The sequence below is a fragment of the Stegostoma tigrinum genome, chromosome 7 (genome assembly GCF_030684315.1).
Source record: "Stegostoma tigrinum isolate sSteTig4 chromosome 7, sSteTig4.hap1, whole genome shotgun sequence".
Lineage (NCBI taxonomy): Eukaryota > Metazoa > Chordata > Chondrichthyes > Orectolobiformes > Stegostomatidae > Stegostoma > Stegostoma tigrinum.
Window position 1 is genome coordinate 45,234,802 of NC_081360.1, and position 23,837 is coordinate 45,258,638.

General features: G+C 38.0%; 1 protein-coding gene across 1 annotated transcript in view; it reads right to left on the reverse strand.

The window, feature by feature from the left end:
* Positions 1 to 665: 665 nt before the first annotated feature.
* The window catches only part of agps (alkylglycerone phosphate synthase), a 130,049-nt gene continuing 106,877 nt past the window's right edge, over positions 666 to 23,837 (reverse strand). Inside the window, exons 17-20 of the mRNA XM_048534268.2 lie at positions 21,596 to 21,685; positions 18,445 to 18,544; positions 13,990 to 14,047; positions 666 to 2,804 (exon numbers count right to left, since the gene is read on the reverse strand). Coding sequence (XP_048390225.1) covers positions 2,683 to 2,804; positions 13,990 to 14,047; positions 18,445 to 18,544; positions 21,596 to 21,685 — 370 coding nt within the window. The 3' untranslated portion in view covers positions 666 to 2,682. The remainder of the gene's footprint in view (positions 2,805 to 13,989; positions 14,048 to 18,444; positions 18,545 to 21,595; positions 21,686 to 23,837) is intronic.

The following is a 23,837-nucleotide window of genomic DNA, read 5'->3' on the forward strand; positions in this document are numbered from 1 at the left end:
TCCTAGGAAGGGGATCATTAGCTTATGTACACTAATACCACTTTCCAGCACTTGGCCAATGGCCTTCAATGTAATGAACTTCCAAGAGCTCATCCACATACTTTTTAAAAGGTCAAGATGTTTCCTACCTCTACTACGCTCTCAGAAGGGAATTTCCTTGCAGGTGGCAATGTCAGAACAGGGAAGAATAATTTGCAGTCTGCAGGAAAATACCAGTAGTTTTCAGCAGGACAGAAGCCAGTGACAGCAATGATTCAAATTAATGAATAACCCACTGCGGTTCTCATCATTGTGCGTCATGACAATTATGTAGGTGGCCATAAATGTGAGTGAATGAGCCACTCCTCATCAGAAAGACTTCAAAGGTGCAAGAAATATTCAAGGTGCATTAAAGCAAAGGCCAAAGTTCCTGACGTGCAGAAATTCATCCTACAGCAGAGGGTGGAAAGAAAGGCTTAATGATGAGTAATGTGTTTGGAAACCAGAGAACAATTAACAAGGAGGAACTTAAAATGCATCCATACAATTATTTTAGCTTTCTTGACAAATTAATTCCATGCATATGATTTGCTTTTTACTTATTAAACACTTGGCTTTTGCACCCCACAAATGCATAGCTAGAAATGAAATGCCGATGGCTTATGAAGAATTTCAAATCTCTGATGAACAATTCCTTACAAGTTTATTTAAAATAAAATCCAAATGAAATCACACAAGTACCTTACCAATACAATGAAGGAGCCAACAGATTTCAGGAAAGGAAAGTTCTCAAGTTTGTTGAGAATGAAAACTTTGTAAAGTAGGATGACAGAATAATGTTCAGCTTCAGAATGTTTACAAATGAGTTAGCAATCAATGGGTTTCTGGCACAGTGATTTTAGAAATTACCTCCAGAAAAGTTAAACATGGCAAATTGGTGGAAGATACAAAATGTCTTTCTAAACTTAACTTTAGTTAAATAAAAAAAATTTAGCCAAATCTTTAGAACTAATATTGGCCAAATGTACCTTTTATTTGTAATCTATCATCCTCTTTCGTCTATCGCCTCTTAACTGCAGCTAAAATGCCATGTGTACAGTTAGTTCCTAGGCTTTAGATGGCTAAAAAGAAGAAAAGAATTAACCCCTTCCAATTTTTTTAGCTCCAGTTTGCTCTTTCACCCGATTCTCCCAGCAACTGGCAGAATACTCAAGCTCATCTCATTGTCTCACTCACAAAGATCTAAACTGGCAATTTGAATGTGTTCCTGTCTCATCTCTGGGAACAAGTACATTAATAATAAACTTTAAGTTACAAATGGTATTGCTGGTTATGGATATGTAAGCTGGACGTTTGAATTGCTCACAAAATATTTTGTTCTAAAAAAGTATGCCTGAAAAATAGGCGTCTCAGCCGGAGTCAGATGAAGAGGGGAGAGAGCAAACTTCACATTCAACTTTATGCCAGGCGGCACCACCAGTAAAAGGCACACCATATGCATAACCACTTGAGGGAGCTAAGAGTATTGATTACGCAGCCATTGGTCCACCAATATCCAAGTTGTGCTAGTTCTTTCACAAGTGAAATGCCAGAAACTCAGATTAACAGCAGGCGCTTAGTAAAATGGGAACACTTTCTGGAACTGTAAACAATTTTCAAATGTAATCTAGAGAATGGCTTACTACTAAATTAAATGTTATCACACAACAATCTTGATTTTCATTCAAGCAAAATATAGATGCCTTGAATCGCAAAATGAGTAATCACACCGTGTTAATGTTATACATTAAATGTAACCATTTTCAGTGCTCCATGCAAGTAAAAAATACTCTGTCTTGTGGCTGAGATTTCAGATTTTAATTTACAGAAAACTTTTTAATGCTCAGCATAACTTGGAATAGAACACACTTCTACAAAGACAACTGAAAAAGCATCCAGTATTGAAAGAATTCAAAAAAATACTTTAATTAGTATGGATGATGTAAGTAACATTACCCATGTATCCCTATTTTGCAAATTTGAATGTCATTCTTTAGTCCCCAGGACACTATCAAGAATATTCCTCCTTCCTGGAAGTTAATAATTGCAACATTTGAATTTAATCAAAAATCCATAATTCATAAAGGAGTTGCAATATAGTATATATTCTGTACAATGATATTTTTCCCTTGAGGAAGAAGCTTACAGAAATGTCATGGAAAGAGAGAACAGTGTACAAAGTTCAACAGTGAGTAACATTTGCTTATAGTACTGAAATAACATGCAAAAAAAAGTTACCAGTAACAAGCAGGTATGGCTATGTGATTGGTGCAAAAATTTTTGAAGGACATAAATAGACAGCAATTGCAATCAGTGCTGACTGTCGATGCCTTTAAAAAGTTACCAGATAATTATTTAAGTGACTTACAAGCATTTTTTTAAAACCAACAACTGGATATCCTGCTTGCTACTTGAACACACTTATCAAACATTCTCAGCTTTATCGTAATAGGGAACTGCACATAATACAAGTTTCACAGCCGCTCTGCAAACACGTGCTGTGTCCCATATTGAAGAAATTATTAGCTGATAAATTTTACTGCAAGTATTTTGTTTACAATGCATAAGTTGTTAATTTTTTGTTAGTTTGGAGATTTCATCTTTGATGGTGGGGGTTTGTTTCCTTTCGAAAAATTCCAACTTTAGCTGCTGAGCACATCCAATTTACAGAAGATTTCTATTTCCAAAGATATTGTTGGGATCCACATATTGCTTAACAGATTTCAGCATCCCAATACCGACATCAGAGATACTGTCTTTCAGCCATCGTTTTCGTAACTTACCAACTAGAAGACAGACAAAAAATGCTTGAGTACACACTTTACTTTAAGAGATCAATCTTTTGAACATGGCAAATAAATACTGTATGATAAATGATTTTATTTAGAAGAGAAGAAATGCGGTGCCATATGATTTATTGAGCTCCACTGACTATCAGGCTCATTAAACTCTGTGCTCCCCAAAAGGGAGTACTATGCTGCACAGTTAAATTCAATGTAAAGTGGAGAACCAATATGTAAAATACAATGATTTGTAGATTTTAATGAAGCTATTAACTCTATTAAAGCAAAGCTTCAAATTTTTTTCCAGTCAGATGCATTCCTTGGTCATTGGGATATTCGGTCCAACAAATTTTAAATCATAAAATGTAGTTTATTTCTTATTGCATCTTTAAATCAGCACATTGTGTAATTTAGTTGAATTATCTTGGTGTCAAAAAACTTGTGTAATTTTGCACTTATATTCAATAGATGTACATACTGAAACAGCTGATGTGATGGCACACTATTGTATTTATCTGATTAAAAACGATTTCATAGCATTCTCTCTATATTCATTTGAGAAGCATAATTTATGAATGACATTCTTAACAAATTGTCTTTCAATATTACTACATAAACCTGTCGAAAAGGCAGCTCTACACATTGCAGCAGAGGTGGAAGATGAGCAATATTCTAGTCAAATCCACACACAAATATCACCAAATAGCTACTGCAGTTACAAATGTAATTGCCCAGAAAAGGACACATGCAGCAGTTGACTGGATGGAACATATTATTGCCACTAGGGTGTAGAAACTAACACATACGCTTGAATGCACACCTCCAACACAACTGTAACTCCATATGGAATTGCATTGACTTTTGAACAGCCAGAAAACAAACATCTCTGCATAGAAAATGAAGCTACTCAGAGCTCCAAAAGCAGAAGGTACTTGGAGTGCATCATTAGCTTTGTCAGAGTGCTAATTTGCACATCCATCTTGTCATATTTCCTCAGTTTATATTTTTATCACAGTAAATTGAATATTCATTTGACTAGTGAACTGAAAACCTGTGGTCCATGGGCTGTTTTATTGCAATCTTGTTTAAAATTTCTTTACTCCATCATCTCCAATAGAGAAAATTATATTCACTTTTTTTACTGCAAGGCAAAGACAAGGGGGGTAAAAAATCGGGTTTTCAACCTGGAAAATGCAATGATCGTGGTTACATAAGGATGAGCAACGGTTTTCTTGAACAAAGTATCCAAATACGGAGTGAAGCTAATGTTTTACTTCATTATCACAGGGACAAAATCAAACCCAATATGATCAACCCTACTTAAGCTAAATTTTATGCAGCATCTTAATGTTAAGCAGAAATGACAACTGGCCAAAAATAAAATGTCTGAGTATTTGAAAGCAAAAGACCCCATTCTGATTACAACATGTCACAAGTTCCTAGAAAAATTATTTGCTACAAGCAGAAAAGTGCATACATTTTTGCTTCAACATGTAACAAGAACGTAGTGAATATTGTTAAAAGTTGGAACCTTCATTATGTAGCCTTAGTTATTTTTATCCCCCATCCTCTGAATAACTAAACAAGGGTTAAACTAACTAAACACAACATAATAAAACATAATACCCTGTTCTGGGGACGTAAAACAGTGCTAAATATTGAGTACTTACTAACAAGAATAGATTTAGTTTTCCATCCTACACCATATCCAAAGCACAAGTATCGCAGTATTGGATTTCATGAGTTGTTGCCCTGCACCCAATCAGGCAAGAGGAGAATATTCCATTACATTCCCGACATATGCCTTACTGACAGTGTGCAGTCACTGGGGAGTCAGGGAGGGAGCTACTTGCACAAAATTATTGTAGAACAGTTTTTATATAAGCTGTACCATTTACTGGAAAGTGAACTGGACATCTCCAGAATGCTGACAGTGACGGATCTAGAGGTAAAACGTACAAAGTAAGAACAGTAAACCATCTGGTCCTTTGAGCCTGTAATGGGTAATGCCATTGAACAAAGGACAACGAGTTTATTCTCCCTTGTTGGAGATGGTTCGTTGCATGGCACTTACATGGCATGTGTCAATTACCACTTATCTGCCCAAGTTTTCAATGGTCACATCTTGCAGCATATGGACTTCAATTTTGTTTTTGGGTGAATAGACCTCGCAAGGTATTTGCAGCATCGAATTCCAAAACCAGAAGTCAGTGCACTAGCATGCTGATTAGCATGCGTTAAACCTCAAGTGTCGCTTTGACAAAACGTTGATATGGACATAGACTGCTTCATTGTCTGAGAACCAGCAAATGAAGTTGAATGTTACGCAATCATCAGAGAACATCCGCATTTCTAAACTCATAATCATAATGGAGAGAAGGTCATTAATGAAGCAGCTGAAGATATGTGGTCTGAGGACACTATCCAGAGGGTAGTGATTGAGATAAGTGACCTCGAACTATCACCAACATTAAGTGGAGTACGCTAAGATCTAAGTAATTGCTGGTCAATTACTCATTATCTGGCACACAGAATTAGCATTATAAAAATGATTCAATGTTGATTTTGCTTCTAATAATGAGTTTAAACTGTATAAAAAAGGACAGGTGGCCAGAATCCAAAACAATGTATCAGTACTCTAACGGAGTTAAGATCTGCATTACCAGTGGTGCTGTCACCCAGATGAGACATGAGGAACCAAAATCCACACAAGTGTGCATTTAATACATTTACTTGAAGAGCAGAATGATCTTGCAGTGTCAGTGTCACTACCAGAAAACAAGTTAAGCATTCATTTCTTTCAGGTTTGTTGCATTAGATGTTCACAAAATGGCTGGACTGTTTTGCCTATATAATATTGCAAAAATCGGACATTTAACATGGAGAGAGATTTTGGATGGCATTAATCTAATTTCAACAATTCTCACTTCAGTATATCAACTTATGTGAAGTTCATATTTCTTCTAGTCTTCAGCCTTAGATTACACCAGTTTTCTTCAATGCACCGATAAACAAGTAAAAAGAACTCCATGTGTCACAAAATAATTGCAAGTAGACAAACTAGTCTGCCTCTTTCCAGCTAACTATTATTAATCACAATTACAGCTGAGACAGTGCAAGAGAAACAATCAATTTTTTCCATGACATTAAATTCTCAATAGAGAATACAAGGGCAGGACCTCAAGGTCAGTAAATGAAACGGATAACAATAAGAAAATTCAGCACAGAACATCTTTCACAATAATTTATTATGCCTGATATAATTGCACAGTTATAGTTTGTCATATTGTGTTCTCAAAATAAGCCCTCAAGTTCAACATTCAATTTTGAGTCTACAATGCATTTCACAGAATCAACCTGAATAATCCATGGTATATATGTTCTTTTAATTAACTGCATTTTTCTTAATTCAAGGATTAAATAATGTTTGTAAACACTTCATTTTGGCAAAGTGAATTTATGCACCAGTTTAATATTTCACAGACTAAAAATGAAAACAATATAAGCAAGTGTACTGGGGTTGGCACAGGAAGATTTTTTTTGTAGGTGGGAGGGGAGAGAAGGAAAGTGCAGCAAGGGTAGAATGACGTTGGAAAAAACATGACTGGGGTGAATGCGGAAGTAGAGATTAACAAGGCTCTGAATGGATTTGAAGAGTTGTTGTGAACTGTAACATGCTGGGACGCAAGAAACTAATAGAAATTGATGTAGATAGGATGGTGAAGAAAGCGTTTGGCATGCTTGCCTTTATTGATTGGTGCACTGAGTATAGAAATTGGGAGTTCATGTTGCGGCTGTACAGGACATTGACTAGGCCACTTTGGAATACTGCATTCAATTCTGGTCTCCTTGCTATAGGAAAGATGTTGCAAAACTTGAAAGGATTAAGAAAAGATTTACAAGGCTGTTGCCAGGTTTAGGTGGTTTGAGCTATACAGAAAGGCTGAACAGGCTGGGACTATTTTCCCTGGAGCAACAAAGGCTTATGGGACGACCTTATAGAAGTTTATAAAATCATGAGAGGCATGGATAGGATTGAATAGCCAAGGTCATTTCCCCTGAGGCAGAGAAGTCCAAAACTACAGGGCACTGTGAGACAGCATGGTTGCTCAGTGGTTAGCACTGCCACCTCACAGCGCCAGGGACCCAAGTTCAATTCCAGCCTCGGGTCACTGACTGTGTGAAGTTTGCACATTCTCCCCGTGTCAGTGTGGGTTTCCTCTGGGTGCTCCGGATTCCTCCCACAGTCCAAAGATGTGCATGCTAGGTGGATTGGCCATGCTAAATTGCTCGTAGCGTTCAGGGATGTGTAAGAATCTATAGAATCCTTACTGTGTGGAAACAGGCCCTTCGACCCAACAAGTCCACATCAATCCTCAGAGCATCCCACCTAGACCCATCCCCCATAACACACTTAATCTAAACATCCCTGAACACTAAGTTCTGTGGGTTACAGGAGGATGGGTCTGGGTGGGACCCTGAGGGTCAGTGTGGACTTGTTGGGCCGAAGGGCCTGTTCCCATACCGTAGGGATTCAATGAACTATTTAAGGTGAGAGGGGAAAGATTTAAAAAGGGGAAACTTTTTCATGCAGAGGGTGCGCTTGTTTGAAATGAGTTGCCAGAGGGAAAAGAGGAGGCTAGTACAATTACAACATTGAAAATGCATCTGGATGGGTACACAAAGAGGGTTTAGGAGGTAAAAATGGGCCAAATGCTGGCAAATGGGACTAGATTCACTTAGAATACTTGGTCGGCATGGATGAGTTGGACCAAAGGTTCTGTTTCCATGCTGTACAGCTGCATGACTCTCAGGCAGAAATGATGGGTTTTTGGATTTAGTGCAAGACATGACATAACACAGAGGTGCTGAAGTTTATGAACAGACTATGATCTAAAATTAGCAAAGGCCATTGTCATCTTTGTATTCAAACAGCAAACTATGGAATAAAAATAGTAAAAATAAGCCGCCTTAGGGACAGAAATGAACAGGATTAAAGCTCAGCTTTGCAATGAAGTTTTGCATGCTCTGATACATTTAGCAAATGATGAACAACTAAAATGGTTTCAGCAGCAAAGGTGTGAAACTTAAGGTAGTGACTAAGAGTTATGTTGTTCCAATGTTCAGGTGGAAGAGGATGCTACTTATCCAATGTACCAGAAAAGCTTGAAAGTTCTCAATTTTAAGCATGATGGGAGTCGTAGGAGAATTGCTATTATCATACATAAGAAAACTACTGATGTCACTGAGGGACAGCCCTTAAGAGCCGGCATCAAGTGGATTAATAGGGATTCCAGAACTAAGGCAATATTCAGAGAAGTTATTTCTGGATATGCAGTAACTGCATCAATTTTCAAAGCTGAACTCACTTGCAACCACTAATAAATTAAACAAACTAGGCTTGAAAGAACACCAGGCAGCAGATATTCAGGGTTTAAATGAGTCTTCCCCACACCATGCAAAATTTTTCTTCTGGCTGACAACATCAATGCCTGCTTTTCGTCACCACAAATTAGGGCTTTTTTGACCCACTGAAGAGATTTTCAGGGGAGACGATAGCCGAGTGGTTTTATTGCTAGAATATTAATCCAGACACCAGGTAAAGTTCCAGGGACCCAAATTCGAATCTGCCTTGGCAGATGGTGAGATTTGAGGCCAATAAAAATCTGGAATTACCACTGCTGATTGCTGGAAAAAGCAACCTGGTTTAATAATGCCCTTTAGAGAAGGAAATCTGCTGTTCTCTCACAGTCCAGCCTACATATGCATCCAGAACCGCAGCAATGTGGTAGACTCGTAACTGTCCTCTGGGCAATTAGGAATGGGCAATAAATGCTGGCCTGGCCAGGCCAGCAACACACATCTTGTGAATGAAAAAAATAAATTAAAAAAAAAGCTTTTGCTTTCTCTCTGCAGATCCCCCTCTGCTGAATGCAACTACTGTATCTTCACCCAACTTGATACATTACCACTCCCTTGACATTACGCAATCATTCCATTTGAACTCAACTTCCCACTTATAATGATATAGATGACCAATATGCATACTGCATGCATATTATCACTGAAATAAATCAACTACATTTTTTCTCATGTACCCGTCTTCCCAATCCCATACGTGTGCCCTCATATCCCTTCATTCCCATTTCTGACTCGCTAACTTATTCTTGAAATATTGATTATGCTTTTGCTTGAATTGCTTTCTAGATTTCTTATTAAAAAAATCCTAAATCATCAGTGACAGACTGTTTCTATCGATCTTTTACTTTTCCCTCACAATTTTAAAACTGCTACCATTTTTTTTTATCAAAACCTGCTCTGCTCCAAACAGCGCAAATTGGTCAGGTTTTCTTTGCATTTTTATTTTGTCATATCAGGCAACATGCTAATGAACATGCATCACTCCAGTTCTATTGTCTCAATGCCTTTCATATGTGAAGTGCAGAGCTGATTGTTACTTCAAAGGTGGTTTCCCAAGGTCTTTCCATAAAATCACAATTGAGTCATGACATATATTTCATGTCTTTTACTACAAAGTCCTGTATTCCATTATTTTAGTCTCTGGCCTTGTGCAGTTGAGGTGCTGCTTTTGATATGAATTTGAAAACTGCTTATCTGGCTTTCCTCCAAAAGTGTAATTGTTTCTTTTTATAAACCAAAACATTCTATCAATATGCCCTTGTAGCTTTCTTTGGTGCCTGGACAGCAATTCCAGTTTTAGCTGTGCCTCCAGAATTAGACAACAGTCCCTTTAAGGTTACCACAAATCATCAACGTACACAATTTCAAACAGAAATCTGTGAAACACTAAATACTTTTAACCAGGATCTTGCACACAACCGCCCACCAAACCATCACTACCCGATCTCTTTGTCCTCTCCCAACTAGCTTTTACAACTGAAAATTGCTAACATTCCTTAATTCTATAATTTTCAATGTTTTCTAACAGTATTCACATGGCACCTTCTGACAGACTTTCTGTAAATCCACATTAGTTCATCCTCTCCCCTGGTTTCTACCATCCATCGTAAGGAAGTTTAAAGGATCTGCTAAGCACCACCTCCCTTTTGGAAATCAGCACAAGGGGCTTCAAATTATTACACTGTGCAAAGCTACAGTAACACCTTTGATTTTGAGGAAACGAGTTGAATTGAAGGAGAACTTCGCCAGAATGAGAACACACTCAGCCAGGCAGAGGAGAATTCATTGGGTTTCTGAACAAGGAAGAAGCAGGGAGTTCTGAGATCATCCTGGAGGAGTTTGGAAATGCAACTGAGCAACAACAGTTCAGAGGAGATGATTAATGCCAGGAAATTGAAAGTAATGATGTGAAGTTGGGCGTAGGAGCCATGATGCAGGCAGGAAGAGATGGTTCAAAGTATTAAATATGTGCCTGAAAGGGTTAATATTTGATTGAGTGCAGTGAAGCACTACCCACTGTGACATCGTGGGAAATTGGTCAGAGTAAAGGAGGAGCTTTCAGTAGACACACCTGTGGGTACTGTGCACCCAACAGTCTCTGTAGCAATGTAGGTCGCGTTAATGCAAATAAACTAGCTGAAGTACTGCATTAGACTTCATATTCACTATTCCCAATGATACAGTTCACACATTCTCCAGTATCAGTGCCAATGGTCCTGGAACAGGATTCAACCTTTCCCACTCCAGTCTTTGAGCCATGTATTCAGTTCTCTAATATTAAGTACTGCAGAAAACAGTGTAGACATAAATAGAACTCTGGCAGAATGTGATGAATGGAGTTCCACAGGGGTCTGCGCTGGTCTTCAACTTCTTACAATTTACATTAATGACTTAGATGACATGAGTGAAAATGTGGTAGCTAAATTCTCCAATAACACTAATATGTCGTGGAGAGTGTGTTTCAAAGATGATGTAAGGAGGTTGCACATTGCTATTTCTTGTAGACAAAAATACTAGCTCATGAAGCATCATGTGGAAAAATGTGAAGCTTTTCATATTGGCATGAAGAATAAAGCAAGCAGAGTATCACAAACAGAAGAACTGCAGAACACTTTACTAGGTTGATACCCAGATGAGTGAGCTGTTTTAAGAAGATAGGTTGGACAGGATGGGCTTGTTCCCACTGGCGTTTAGAAGGGGGGGGGAATCATGTTTCACATGTGCATTTAAAAATGTTTTTAATATATGGATAATGTTTCCCCAGGGTAAACAATCTGAGCCTATTCAACTTCTCATGTTTCATTGCTTTAAGCAATGCATCACAGCAAGTTTAGGTCCTGAATATCAATGACAGCAACCAGTAGTATACATGCACAAAGACAGCAGTCTCATACAGACCTTTCACTGCCTGGAATTAACCACACTATTCGACAGATTATACATTCAAAATCAAAATGTGCCGACTGTTTCTATGAACCATATAACAATAATTCCAGATTTTTTCCAAGTGGTTTCTTGTAGTCTACATCTGTTGAGTTTAAACATCATTTCTGTACCCAAGATGAAGCTGCCTCTATTTAGTGTAATTTTCCATTCAGTATCCCATTTCCTCACTCAACCTGACTGCCATTGTGTTTAGTTTATCTGATTGTTAATATTCAGAACATTATCTTTCACAACTTGATAACATCTGTAAAAATGATAGTTTTCTTTGTCATCAGCTTGGAGTCATGTATATAAATTATAAATATATAGCAAACTATAACTGAACATAAAGTAATTATTGTTTATTTACAATTGTACAACTGATTAAAATTTATATTTGCGAAATTTACTGTGTCTTCAATTTGTGCAATTACGATTAACAGACTTTTACATGGCTAGTCCCATAAGCCCCTCTAAACAGTATGGAATCCTGATCAAATAAATTTTCTCATCCATTTCTGTACCAGAAAAAAAATCTGCTCATTGAATTCACTGTCATGTTGATGCAGGATAATGTATAGCTCAACTGGTATTCCTTGATTTTAAGCATATAGCAACACAGAATATAAGAATAGGCCATTTGATCCCCTCAAGCTTCCCCCATCATTGGTTATGATCATGACTGATCATAGAGCTCAATATCCTAATCCTACCCTCCTCTCATATCCGTTGATGTCTTCAGCCACAAGAGCTATATCTTCCTCAAACCCAGTTTTGGGGTTGATCATTTTCTGTAATAGTGAATTCCAAAGGCTCACCACTCTGTGGGTGAAGAAACTTTTCACTTCAGTTATCGTTAAATTATGACCCCTGCATCTGGACTCCCTGATCATAAGGAACATCTTTCCTGCATCTAACCTGTTAGAAACCTATAAAATTCTTAACAGGGTGAAGAGAACCCCCTTATTCTTCTACACTCCAGTGAATACAATCCTAACTGGCTCAGTCTCTCCTCATACACCAGTCCTGTCATCTCACAAATCAATTTATAAATCTCTGCTGCTCTCGCTCTACAGCAAGAATAGCCCCCCTCACATAAGGAGGCTAAAACTGCACACAATATTCCAGGTGTGGCTTCATCAATGTTCCGTATAATTACAGAGGGACATTCTTATGTAGTGAGACTGTGCCAAATCTTTTACAGGGAAAACTCCCTTAAGTCTTTTTTTCAGAACCCTACAATTTATTCCCCAATATTTATCCAACTCCTTTGAAAGGGTAACTTTTGAATCTATAGCCATCATGTTGTCAAGTACTGCATCCCAAATCTTAACTGTTCACTATATAAAGATGATCTTCTCATATCAGCTCATTTTCTTTTGCCTATCATCTTAAACCTGGAAACAGATCTCTTCACCTATCATATTCAATTCAGTCATAATCTTAAATATCTATGAAATCTTGTCTTGGCTTTCTCTGCTCCAAGGATACCAAAATGAACATTCTCCAGTCTCATACATCTAAAGCCAATCCCTCATTCCTGTATCATTCTAGTAAATATCTTCTACCCTGGCTCTCCAAAGCATACATGTCCTTCTAAACATATTGGATATTTATTTTTGTGGTCCCCCATATTGGACAGTGAAGAAGGATATCTAAGATTACAATGAGATCTTAATCAATTGGGTCAATCGGCTGAGGAGTGGCAGATGGAGTTTAATTTAGATAACTGAGGTATGGCAACTTGTTGCAACAAACAAGGGTAAGACTTATACAAGCAATGGTAGAACCCTGGGTAATGTTGCAGAACAGAAAAACCTAGGGGTTCAGGTAAATTGTTCTTTGAAATTTACATCACATGTAGACAGGGTGCTTAAGAAGGCATTTAGCACGTTCGCCTTCATTGCTCAGACTTTGGAGCATTGGGTTGGAATACCTTGTTAAAGTTGTACAGGACACTGGTTAGGCCACTTCTGGAGTACTATGTACAGTTCTGGTTGCCCTGCTGTAGGAAGTATATTATAAATTGGAGACGGTTCTGAAAAGATTTACCAGGATGTAGCTAGGAATGGAAGATTTGAGTTATAAAGAAAGGCTGGGACTTAGTCCACCGGAGAATAGGAGGTTGAGGGGTGGCCTTATAGAGGTTTAATCATGAGGAGTATAGATAGGGTGAATAACAAGGTCTTTTCTCTAGGGTGGTTAATTTCGAAAAATTATGCCCCCTTGCTAAGTGAGAGGACACAACTTTAAAGGACATGAGGAGCAACACTTGTTTCAAAAAACGAGTGAACAGTTTGTATGTGGAACGAACTGACAGAGGAAGCAGTGAATGTAGATCCAGTTACAACAGATAAGACATTTAGATAAGTCCTTGAATAGGAAAGTTTTGGAGGGATATGGGCCAAACGCAGGGGAGTGAGAGTGAATTGATTTGGGAACATGGTCGGTGTGGGCAGTTTGGACTGAACCATCTGTTTCCTTGCTGTCACTATGACTCACTGACCTTTAATAGGCAATAGAACAACTGTCAAAGTTAGTATTTTAAACTAGGTTGCATGTAAATGTACCATGCTCAGTACTGAACAACAGGCCCTTGCGAGTTTAAACTCCCTGATCTCAGCTGTTGGCTGGCCTTGGCTGGTGGGGAAGAGGTAAATAAATTATAGTGGGAGCTGTTCAGTGATAAACCAGACTCCAGGCATCACTACCCAGTCACTCCCAATTTGCAATGTGAGAGAAGTTATTTGTGTGAAACATCAGACATCGAGAGAACATTATTGTTTAGTACAAAACTGAGAGGGGAGGGGGTGGGAAGCACAAGATGAGAAATTGTACTCACCTCCATGATGGTGAGAAAGACTTCCTCCATTTTCAAGTATCTCTTCTCTGGCTGAAGCCTAATTTAATTAAAAAAAACTGTTACTTAAATACATTCATCAACACGTAGTTCAAGTTCGAACATCACTTTTTATTGTGTAGGATCAAACTATTATAATGCTACCCAGAAAGATTTCCCTGTACACTTCACTATTGGCAACAGCCACAAATTATGCTTCCACTCTTTTCTAAGGGCGTTTTCAGAAGTTTCAAAACATATTTTGATGCACATCAAAAGTCATGCTAGTGGCAATACAAAATTGAGGTCATCATGTAACTGCTCAATTTCAAGACATAGCAAGTTACATAAGAAACATTTAAATTTTACAATAAATTAAAATGTAAATAATATTTGCTTTAAAGATCATTAAAAAAAAATTGGTCCTTTACAACATGTAAGAAAAAGCCTAAGTATTAGCCAAAGACAAGCATAAAAAGGGTGGAAAGAGAACACAATGCTTTTACACGTTACCAAAACACATCTGAAACTGATGGCAAGTATAATTCAATCTTTTCCTCAAGTGGAAGAACTGCTATAGTCTACCAAAATACTCCAATCATTTCAATGTGTTGAATTTTACAAAATTGAGGCAAACGTTCTTTGAAATAACAAAGGGATAGTTTGAAAGTTACTAAAAATTGCTAAGTTCCTTTAATGACAGCTAAATCTTCGGACAAACTTTTGATAATAACACAGCAAACTTAATTTTCTTTAAAATTTCAATTTTCTCCCAATCTTTTACAATGGCCTGCACCAGATAGATTTGTCAAAGTGCTGGCCTGCAGTGGTGACCATCTGACAGTGCTCACAGAGCACTTCAGATTTCAAACATGGTGTCAGCGTCATTATGTTATATGGATCAGAAAATATACCAAATATAGACCTTAATACAGCAGACATTTTAAAATGCATTACCTTTTGGGAGGATGCAAACACATTAGAGTTTCAATATTACTGAAAAGCTTTTAGTCTTATAAAGACAACAAAAGGAATAACAAGCAAAAGATAAAAAGAAAGAATGCCAAATTTCAAACAATAACAATTCATGCCACAGGAGGAAGGGGTGCTTGATTCATTAATGAGTTGGTTCTGTTTGGCCAAGTCATTGGCATGGAAAATGCAACAAGGAACATCAGGCTCCCAAAGGTCCCAATATAAAACTTTTAAGAAGTGACAAGGCTTGAAGATATTCATGTTGCTGCAGTGAATGGGTCTGTGCAGATGAATGTAGGTCATTTCTAGCAATAGTAAACATTAGCTCTTAATTTGATGGTTAGCATAGCTCAGGGTTCGCATAACAGGATTTTGGGGCTGAGAGTTCACAGGCCATAATGAGAAATGGTGACAGAGATTCTGTTGGGAAAGTCTTGGGATTAGCCCTGAACTCCCATCTTATGGGTGGCCCAATTTTGTTTTTCCTCTAACTTGTCACGAGGGGCAGAAACCAGCTTCACACAAGCAACCCGTGTCTGCTAACAGTATGCCAATTCTTTTGCTTCATTATTCACTGGGAGAGAACGAGAGTATACCTTCATAGATGCCACACATAACAGGCTCAGATCATCAGAGCATTACAGGCCCACCTTTATTTTCTGAATTTGTATTTAACAGACTGAGGGCAGCAATATGCACCAAGTTCAATTTTACTGACACTATGTTTAACCAATGGATAGTATAGAGATGGGATTGCCTCTAGGTCCAGCACTGGTGAACATTTTCAGTAATTTCCAGAAGAAACATGTTACTGAGACATGCCCTAACCTTCCACACATAGTAAATTTCTCGTGCTTAGATGAGAAGTTCAGGAGCTTTGAATCTACAGCTACATGCAAAAATTTCCTTACTCAGCTTAGCATATTCCATCCTTGAATCAATTCACTTTGAAGATGGAGCATTCTAACACACTCTTTTTCCTTGACACAACTGTTGATAAATCTGCAAACTAATTTTCCACTATTAACCACCATAATTACCTGTTAATATGCATGTTGGGATTCATATAGCTCCACACACTATAGGACTGACCTTATCTTGTAAGCAGAACCCTTGCCATTTACACACTGACAGTGAAGTAGCAGTGGGCAGCAAAGCTATATTGTAGGATAATAGCTAATGCATCAAATGATAGTACAATGTGCATCATGCAAACTTGCAAGTGGGCCACTGGCCACAACACAACACTGTGACATGTAAACTGCTTGGTCTACCTCAATTTACTTCAGAAAAGCCAAGTAACTCAAAAACCTTGAACAGTTTAAGCAAGCTATTTAATGGTGCTACTATGCATTGGCTATGCAAATTGTATTTTCCACTAATGGGACACTGTGATCAGTCCAAAAAGAAATTCTGCCTACCACAATCAAGGGATGGTCTGTGTGAATTGCTTTGCGAGTGCACTGACAGCAATGTAGACCGTACATACAAATGACTGGGTGCACAAGTCAGCATGTTCCCTTTGGCTGTTTGCAATAAGATGTACTCAACTAATCCTTGTTTGCAAAATAAAGGTCCAACCAGTTAGAAATGGACAACACAGTTCGGAGTGGGAGGAACTCAGCAGGCCTGGCAGCAGAGGAGCAGGAAAGTTGATGTTTCAGGTCGGGACCCTTTCCCGACCTGAAACATCAACTTTCCTGCTTCTGTGACGCTGTCAGGCCTGCTGTATTCTTCCAGCTCCACACTGGGTTATCTCAGACTCCAGCATCAGTAGTTCTTACTATCGCTGACAAAGTTCAATATGGTTGTGTGATTCGGCAGGATTGGCTTAACAATTCTTCCAAGTGCGTTAACAGCTATAACAACAATTTATGATAAATAGAGTTCATATCTTGATTCATTTACAATTGCTAGGACCAACATACACTTGGACACAGGGACCCATTCGCTGCAAACAAAAGTAGTATGTTCAAGTCTCGTATCTTTTTCTGATGGCAACAACTCAGTTAGTGATGACTTGCCAAATAATCACTACCCTGTTCTCGTGTAGTACAAATTGTGGTTCCTTGAAATTTGGAATTCTTATGCTTACAAGTGCAAGGCAAAAACTTTTGCAAATATCTATTTTCAGCAATATTCAAGTCATGTATTACCAGGCAACTGTAAGTTTATTTCCTTCAGCAGAGTTTCAAACTGGAGTGCAGAACATTTCAATTAATTATAACCATCTCGGTCTATTAGCGTCCACCAACATGTTTGTTTCTATAATTAGATTTTGATCCAACAATAAAACAATGAACTTTGTACAGGCATAGTGCACTTCATAGCGTTAGAACCCTTGCTGATTTCTCATTATTTTATTCTTTTTATCAGTTTTGGATTGGACCTGTGAACTGTTAGCTGAAAGGTGAAGGTGCCCTTTGGACTGTGGGAAGCAGCATGTGCTTTTTTTTAGAAAAGAAAGTGAACCAATAACTAATACATGAGGAGGTCAGGCCTGAAAGTTAGGTTGTTTTATGTTAAAACATGCTTTTGGGTGCTTTGACTCTGGAAGGGCCTTATGATCAAGCAGATGGCAGATGTTGAATATTAACTAGGACCTTGTGAAGAGATGGTCAGTCTGGCAGGGAGAGGCCAGAGTTTGAACTAATTTTTGAACTACGTTTAAACCAGAAAGATTGTGCCTCTCAAGGGTACAGGATGGAAGTTTAATTGCTCCCTGGTTAGCCTCCCATTATCAACTTTTTCAAGTTCGAAGAATAGAATCTCAATTACAAGAATTAAATGAATATTCCTCTGAGCTCAGTGGGAGATATCTGTACGCATTGGCTTGTCAGATCCCCATATGCCAGTGATGTTATGGATTATGGAGAGTGTTTACATGAACCGGCCAGGTACATCTCATTTATTTTTCCCTTCTGACTTATCCCTTAACTGTGACTGTTTGATGTCTATCTTTGAGAGAGTAGGGATTAGAATTAAAGGTATTGGGTTTAAATATTAGGCATTCATTAGTTTAATTAGTTGTTTAATTTTGCTCTGCTGAAGATACTATCTTGATAATTAGTTGTTAAGTCATTTGTTTCAGTTTTAAACTCGGTATCTAGTATTGATTATTCACAACATCTGATTCTAGTTATTTGAAACGTTTGGTTAGGAATCATTGGGATTAATTTCAGGGTCAATGAGTATTTTAATTCTACTCTGTTGCAAGTACAGGTTCAGGGATAGCAGCCCACATAACCCTACATCCATTTCTAACCAGATAATTAAGTAATCAGGTGTTTTGGAAAGATCAGAGAAAAGACATGGATCAGTTGCAAAAAATAGCAACCAATCACCACATTACTGTTATAATCAAATTTGTCAAACTTTATCAGTAACTCAAATTATGTTCAAATAAAACTTTACATTTTATTCTAAAGTTAAATGTAGTGTAATATTCAGAACAACAACAGAAAAGGTCCAAGACAAAATTACCTCAATTTGCTCAAACACAGAAATTGGGTCACTTATACCCCTGTAATTAAAAGCAAAGTAGAAATAGACACAGGCTCCAGCATCATAAGTTTGTGTTACTCTGCAAGAGAAAAAAATAAACAGGTTGTTTTAAGAATTACACAATTAAATTGTTCAATGGTCCATTATTGTACAGTTTTTACATATAATAAATTTTAGTACAAACATACTGATTGGAATCAACTGTCTGGATTTTAGCCTGAAGCTGGATTCTGCACAAGATGTGTGCTGTGAGGTGAAACCCGAATCAGTGAGTTTGTGATTAACTGCTGTATTTATTTTTTCATGGGAGTTTCCATGACAGCCAGCTAAAACGGCAGGCTGGAGGCCTCTCAGAAAGGAAGCTGTATCACGAGGTCAAAGCTCTCGAGAGTACATCAGACCTTTGAATAAAGTTGGTGGGGGTGGGGGTTCACAAGAGATACTGGCAGCAGAGTGGGTCATTCCATTGTAAAGTAGGGAGGCCTGATTATGGGGAGCGAATTACATGCAGTTAGGTAGAGTCTAGGAATTGCAAGGATGGTAAGAGAGTAGAAAAGAACGGACAGACCAAGGTAAACTGGGATTGAGGTTGACAGGGTAGCATGTTGGAGTTCATTTTCACCCAAAAGCAGTGCTTAAAGGCATTGATCTCGTGGACTTTGTCCTTCTTGCTACTTTAAGATACTATGTTTCCAGAGGAATAGACCTACACTTGATTGTAGAATGACTATTAAAATGAAGATGTGCTGCCTCATTTTAACAGTTAATGGCCAAGCCACTTCTGTGTTCGAATTGGTCACCTAGCCCTGGTCCCATTTCAGTAAAACCAGGTTTGAGCAGTTGAATTCCTGTTCCAGATTTTTCTGTATTTAAACCAAACAATGTCAACCACCTACTTTTGGGGATTTGGATTGAAGTGCTAGATGCAGCGCATCTTGTAGACAGTAAGCACTTCTGGTACTGTGTTGATGGTGAAAGGAGTGAATGTTAAAAGGTGAGGATGGGAAGCCAATCAAGCAAGCTGCTTTGTCTTAAATAAAGATGAGCTTCTGGAGTGCTGTTGGAACTGCACTTATCCAGGCAGGACAAGTGTTTGCCATCACACTGCTGATTTGTCTTTGTAGATGTAGGCAGTTATTGGGGAGTTAGGAGATAAGTTACTCGCTGCTGAGTTCCTAGGTTCTGACTTGTTCTTATAGACATAGTATTCACATGGCTGTTCTGGTCAATGGTTACATCCAGGATGTTCACAGCAGGGGATTCAACAATGTTTTACCATTCAATGTCAAGGGGTGATGACTGGATTCCCCCTCGATGGGGTTGGCCTTTGATATTTATTTGGCAGCAATGTTTTTTGCCACATTTGTCAGTCCAAATCTGGACAATGTTCAGGTCTTGCTGCATGGATTACTTCAGTATCTGGGGAAGCATGACTGGTGCTGAACTTTGTGCAAACACCACCAAGCATCCTGAATTCTGACCTAATAAGGGAAAGGAGGTGTTTAAAGAAGCAGCTAAAGATGGTGGGCTTAGACACATGACAAACTCCTGCAATGTTATTTCAAGGCTGAGATGAGTGACCTTCAACAATGATAGCTAGCACAAATAGAAGATAGTTATGATCCAAACCATAGAACAGCTTCCCCCACCACTGCATTCCCACTGACTCCAGTTTTGCTGAGACTTCTTTATGTCATGCTCATTCAAATGCTGCCCTGATATTAAGCGCAGATACTCTCAGCTCTGGAGTTCAGTTCTTCTGTGCACGTAGGAACCAAGGCTGTAAAGGAAGGAAGGAACTGAGTGGCCCTGGTGGAGCTTAAAAGGAGCAGGTTATTGCTGAGGAAGTGCAACTTGATAGCACTGTCTATGGCCACTGCCTGGTCAGTATTTGGCTGGATTGTATTTGTTCTGCTTCTGTAACAGAAATCAAATTTTCTCTGCTTCTATAGACTTGGCCAATTTTCCACAAGGCCTGTATTAGAACAGCTTGGCTCAGGAGCAGCTAGTTTTGGAACACTAGTTTTTAGGACTACTGCTGGTTTCTATTTGTTTCATCTTACTGATAATCTCACTGTATTACAGAAGTTACTGTTGGAATGGAGGTTATCATTTTTATAAAGTACTGCAGCAAGACTGCACTAACCTTACAACACAGTATTACAATGATTAAAGTAGATCATTAGTCTTCAGAAAAGCTCAATATGTGCTTTCCCTAGTCACCCATGGAGATAGCAGGAGTAAAAACAACATTTACAGTCACCCTGGAGTTGCAGGTAGTCATTTCATTCTGTTCAAAGATGGGCAGAGCACTCAATTTGTTCATTCAGGTCAACGATGCTGTTTCCGACTTGGAACAGAACTCCACAGACACCTGGGAGAGACCAGAACTAAAGAACAGAATTTAAAAATAACGGTCTCCCTCTTCAAAAAAAATCTCTGGGAATTTGGTTATTCTGTGTATAACTCACCTTTAGAAAGTACTGGGTGGGTAATAGATTTTTTTTCCAAGGCAGAGTTACTTATTTGATTGATGTGGAAGTCAAGGGTTATGGGGGTGGGAGGATGGGGTTTGGGGGAGTGGCAGGTGGCAAAGTGGAGCTGAGACTACTATTAGACATCATTTTATCAAGAACAGACTTGATGGACCAGCAGCCTACTTCTGCTCCTGTGTTCTGAGAGCTCCTTACAATTTAACTGTGAATTAAAGCTACTTTGAGCGTTTAAGTTATTTATTGGTAAACCTTAATTCCCAAAATAGTTTTGCAATGCAAGATAATGAATAAATTGTTCTGAACTAATAATCTACAAATGTCTGTTCAGAACCAAGCTTAAGAAAATTGAGAAACAAACAGTCTCTCTTTCTCTGCCATCAAGATTTTCACATATATATGGCCTAGCTGCCCAATAAGTACTTGAGAAATAAGTTATCAAGGATTAATAATTGCATTTCAAAATTATTATTCAGAATGGTCAATTGAAAAAGTGTTAGCCAGCAAGTTATTCCCAGAAAAAAATAAGATACAATCTCACAGCCAACAGGTAAAAGAATTGTAAGAAGACCTGGATGTTCTAAATACGAAAAATTACAAGTGACCATTTTGAGAACAAAATTTTAAAAATCATTTACCTGCATGTAGCAAGGGGAGGAAATTGAACACCTCTTTCTTTACATTCTCTCACTAGTTTCTCCTTCACATTCCTGCAGAGATCAATCACCCTAAAAAACAGAATAAAATGTTGGGCCTATTTACAGTAGGGAATTGTTTGCTAAAAACACATGCTAATACAATGCTGTTTAAAAATTGATTTCAGAACGAGTTTTGCTATAATATGAAAAGTACCAGCAATGAGCAATTTTTTATAAATGAAAATATTGTACACCAAGTATATTAATTTTACATTCAACTAATTCAGCAACATATTTTACATTCTTTAATTAAATATTTGTCATCCTTGCCAATCCGCATGATTGCACGATGCTGAATAATCAAGATTACGACTTGATGCCTTGTATTGTATACAGAGGCACTGAAGATTAAGGTCTTGTAGGGTGAAAGAGTAGTGAATAATTGGATGCAGTCATGCAAACTTGAATAAATTCAACTTTCTTTGAGTTTATATTTGTATTAGCCAAACATGTTGCAATTTCAGGAGAAGGCTGGAATCACAGGAATTTACAGCCAAGAAACTTGAAGACATAAACTGAGTCACTATGATGGCTAAGGTGCAATTAGGGCACAGAAGCTCACTTGGGTACTTTTCTATATATTAGACATGGGATCATTCATGGGATGTGACCATTGCTGACTGAATCATCACTTATTTCTCATCCCTGATTGCTGAGAACACAAAACGAGTCAAGGGTCCAGAATCACATGTAGGACGTACCTGGTAAGGTCAACAGTTTCCTTCCCAAAAGAAAAGATTATTGGCGAATCAACAATTTTTCCCCAACAACCACATGATTACTATTAGAATTGTAGTTCCAGATTTTTTTTAACATTAATTATCAAATTCAATCCCACAGAGGGATTTGAACCCTGGCCCCCAAACTACTAACTGAATCTCAGGATTAACAGTCAAGCAATAATACCATACCATTGCTTCCCTTAAAAGTCAGCTAGTAAAAGAATTTATCCTTACTTTTTGTCATCAACCTACTGTTATTCAGTCAGGATGTGCACTTAAATAAGTTCTTAAATGCATTTTAGATGCCAATGAGTTCATATTGCATAATTTTCCACTTTTATTCCACAACACAACTTTTCAATGTTATTATAAACCAACTGTAAAAATATGATTGCTAGATCTTAACTAAATAACTTCAGCAAATACAAGTAGACACGGATAATTCAATTTTAAAGGGCATGAATTCTATTATTAAACTTTAGGAATTCTCCAGATTATGAGAAAGTCAGCCAAATTAGATTACATCTATCAGACCATGTGCGTCAAGACCTACATCTAATACTAAAAAAAAAATCAAATTTAAAGAGAAAGGTGAAGTGATTTTTTTTCCCCTCCCTTAGACGTTGAGTCAGAATCTTTGTATTTATACAGCACTTGGCAAATTCTCCAAATAATCTTGAAGTTCATTGTTACGCAAGCAAATGTGACAACTAGTGCACATGCGCCAAAGCTCCACAAATACAAGCTTTGCTTTACAAAACCATCACTTGTTGCTTAAGGAACAAGTACTGGTGGGGACTGAGAGAACACTCCCTATTTCTCTGTAGTGCCACAGGAGTTTTTATGTCCACCTGAGCCAATAATGGTATCTCATGCGGAACACTAGAACCAATACCCTGGAACAATATTTGAGTACTGAATGGAAATGTCAGTACGCAGTATATTAAAGTCCATTGTAGGTTTAAAACCCAAACGGCATCTGACTCCCAACCAAGAATGATAGTAACCGAGTCAGATTAAAACTTGGAATATTTCCAAGTATAGCTCGAAATAAAAATAACTGCTTCAACAAATGTACGAGATACGAAATAAATTACTTTTGATGGCGCCAACCAAAACAGAACTCACTAGCACATTAAAGAAAAACTACTAAGTGTGGATAACTTGCAATTAGCATCTATACATGGATCTAAGTTTACCAACCTTTGGTAACTAAATTTGATTGATGGTCTTCTGAATATGATCTTACTGTAGGTCACTGGGGAACTGAGCCATTTACACAACTTATTGCTTAAAATACTGTGGACAGAGTCCATTTTGCAAGAATGGCTTCCATTAATTAAAACATAATCTCAACTCCCACCAGCCTTCCTGGTGGTGAAACCTTTACAAGCTTTCCGAGTGCTTCTCCTTCGTCAGATGAAGTACAACTTACTGCGACTTCTGACTGTTTACAACAT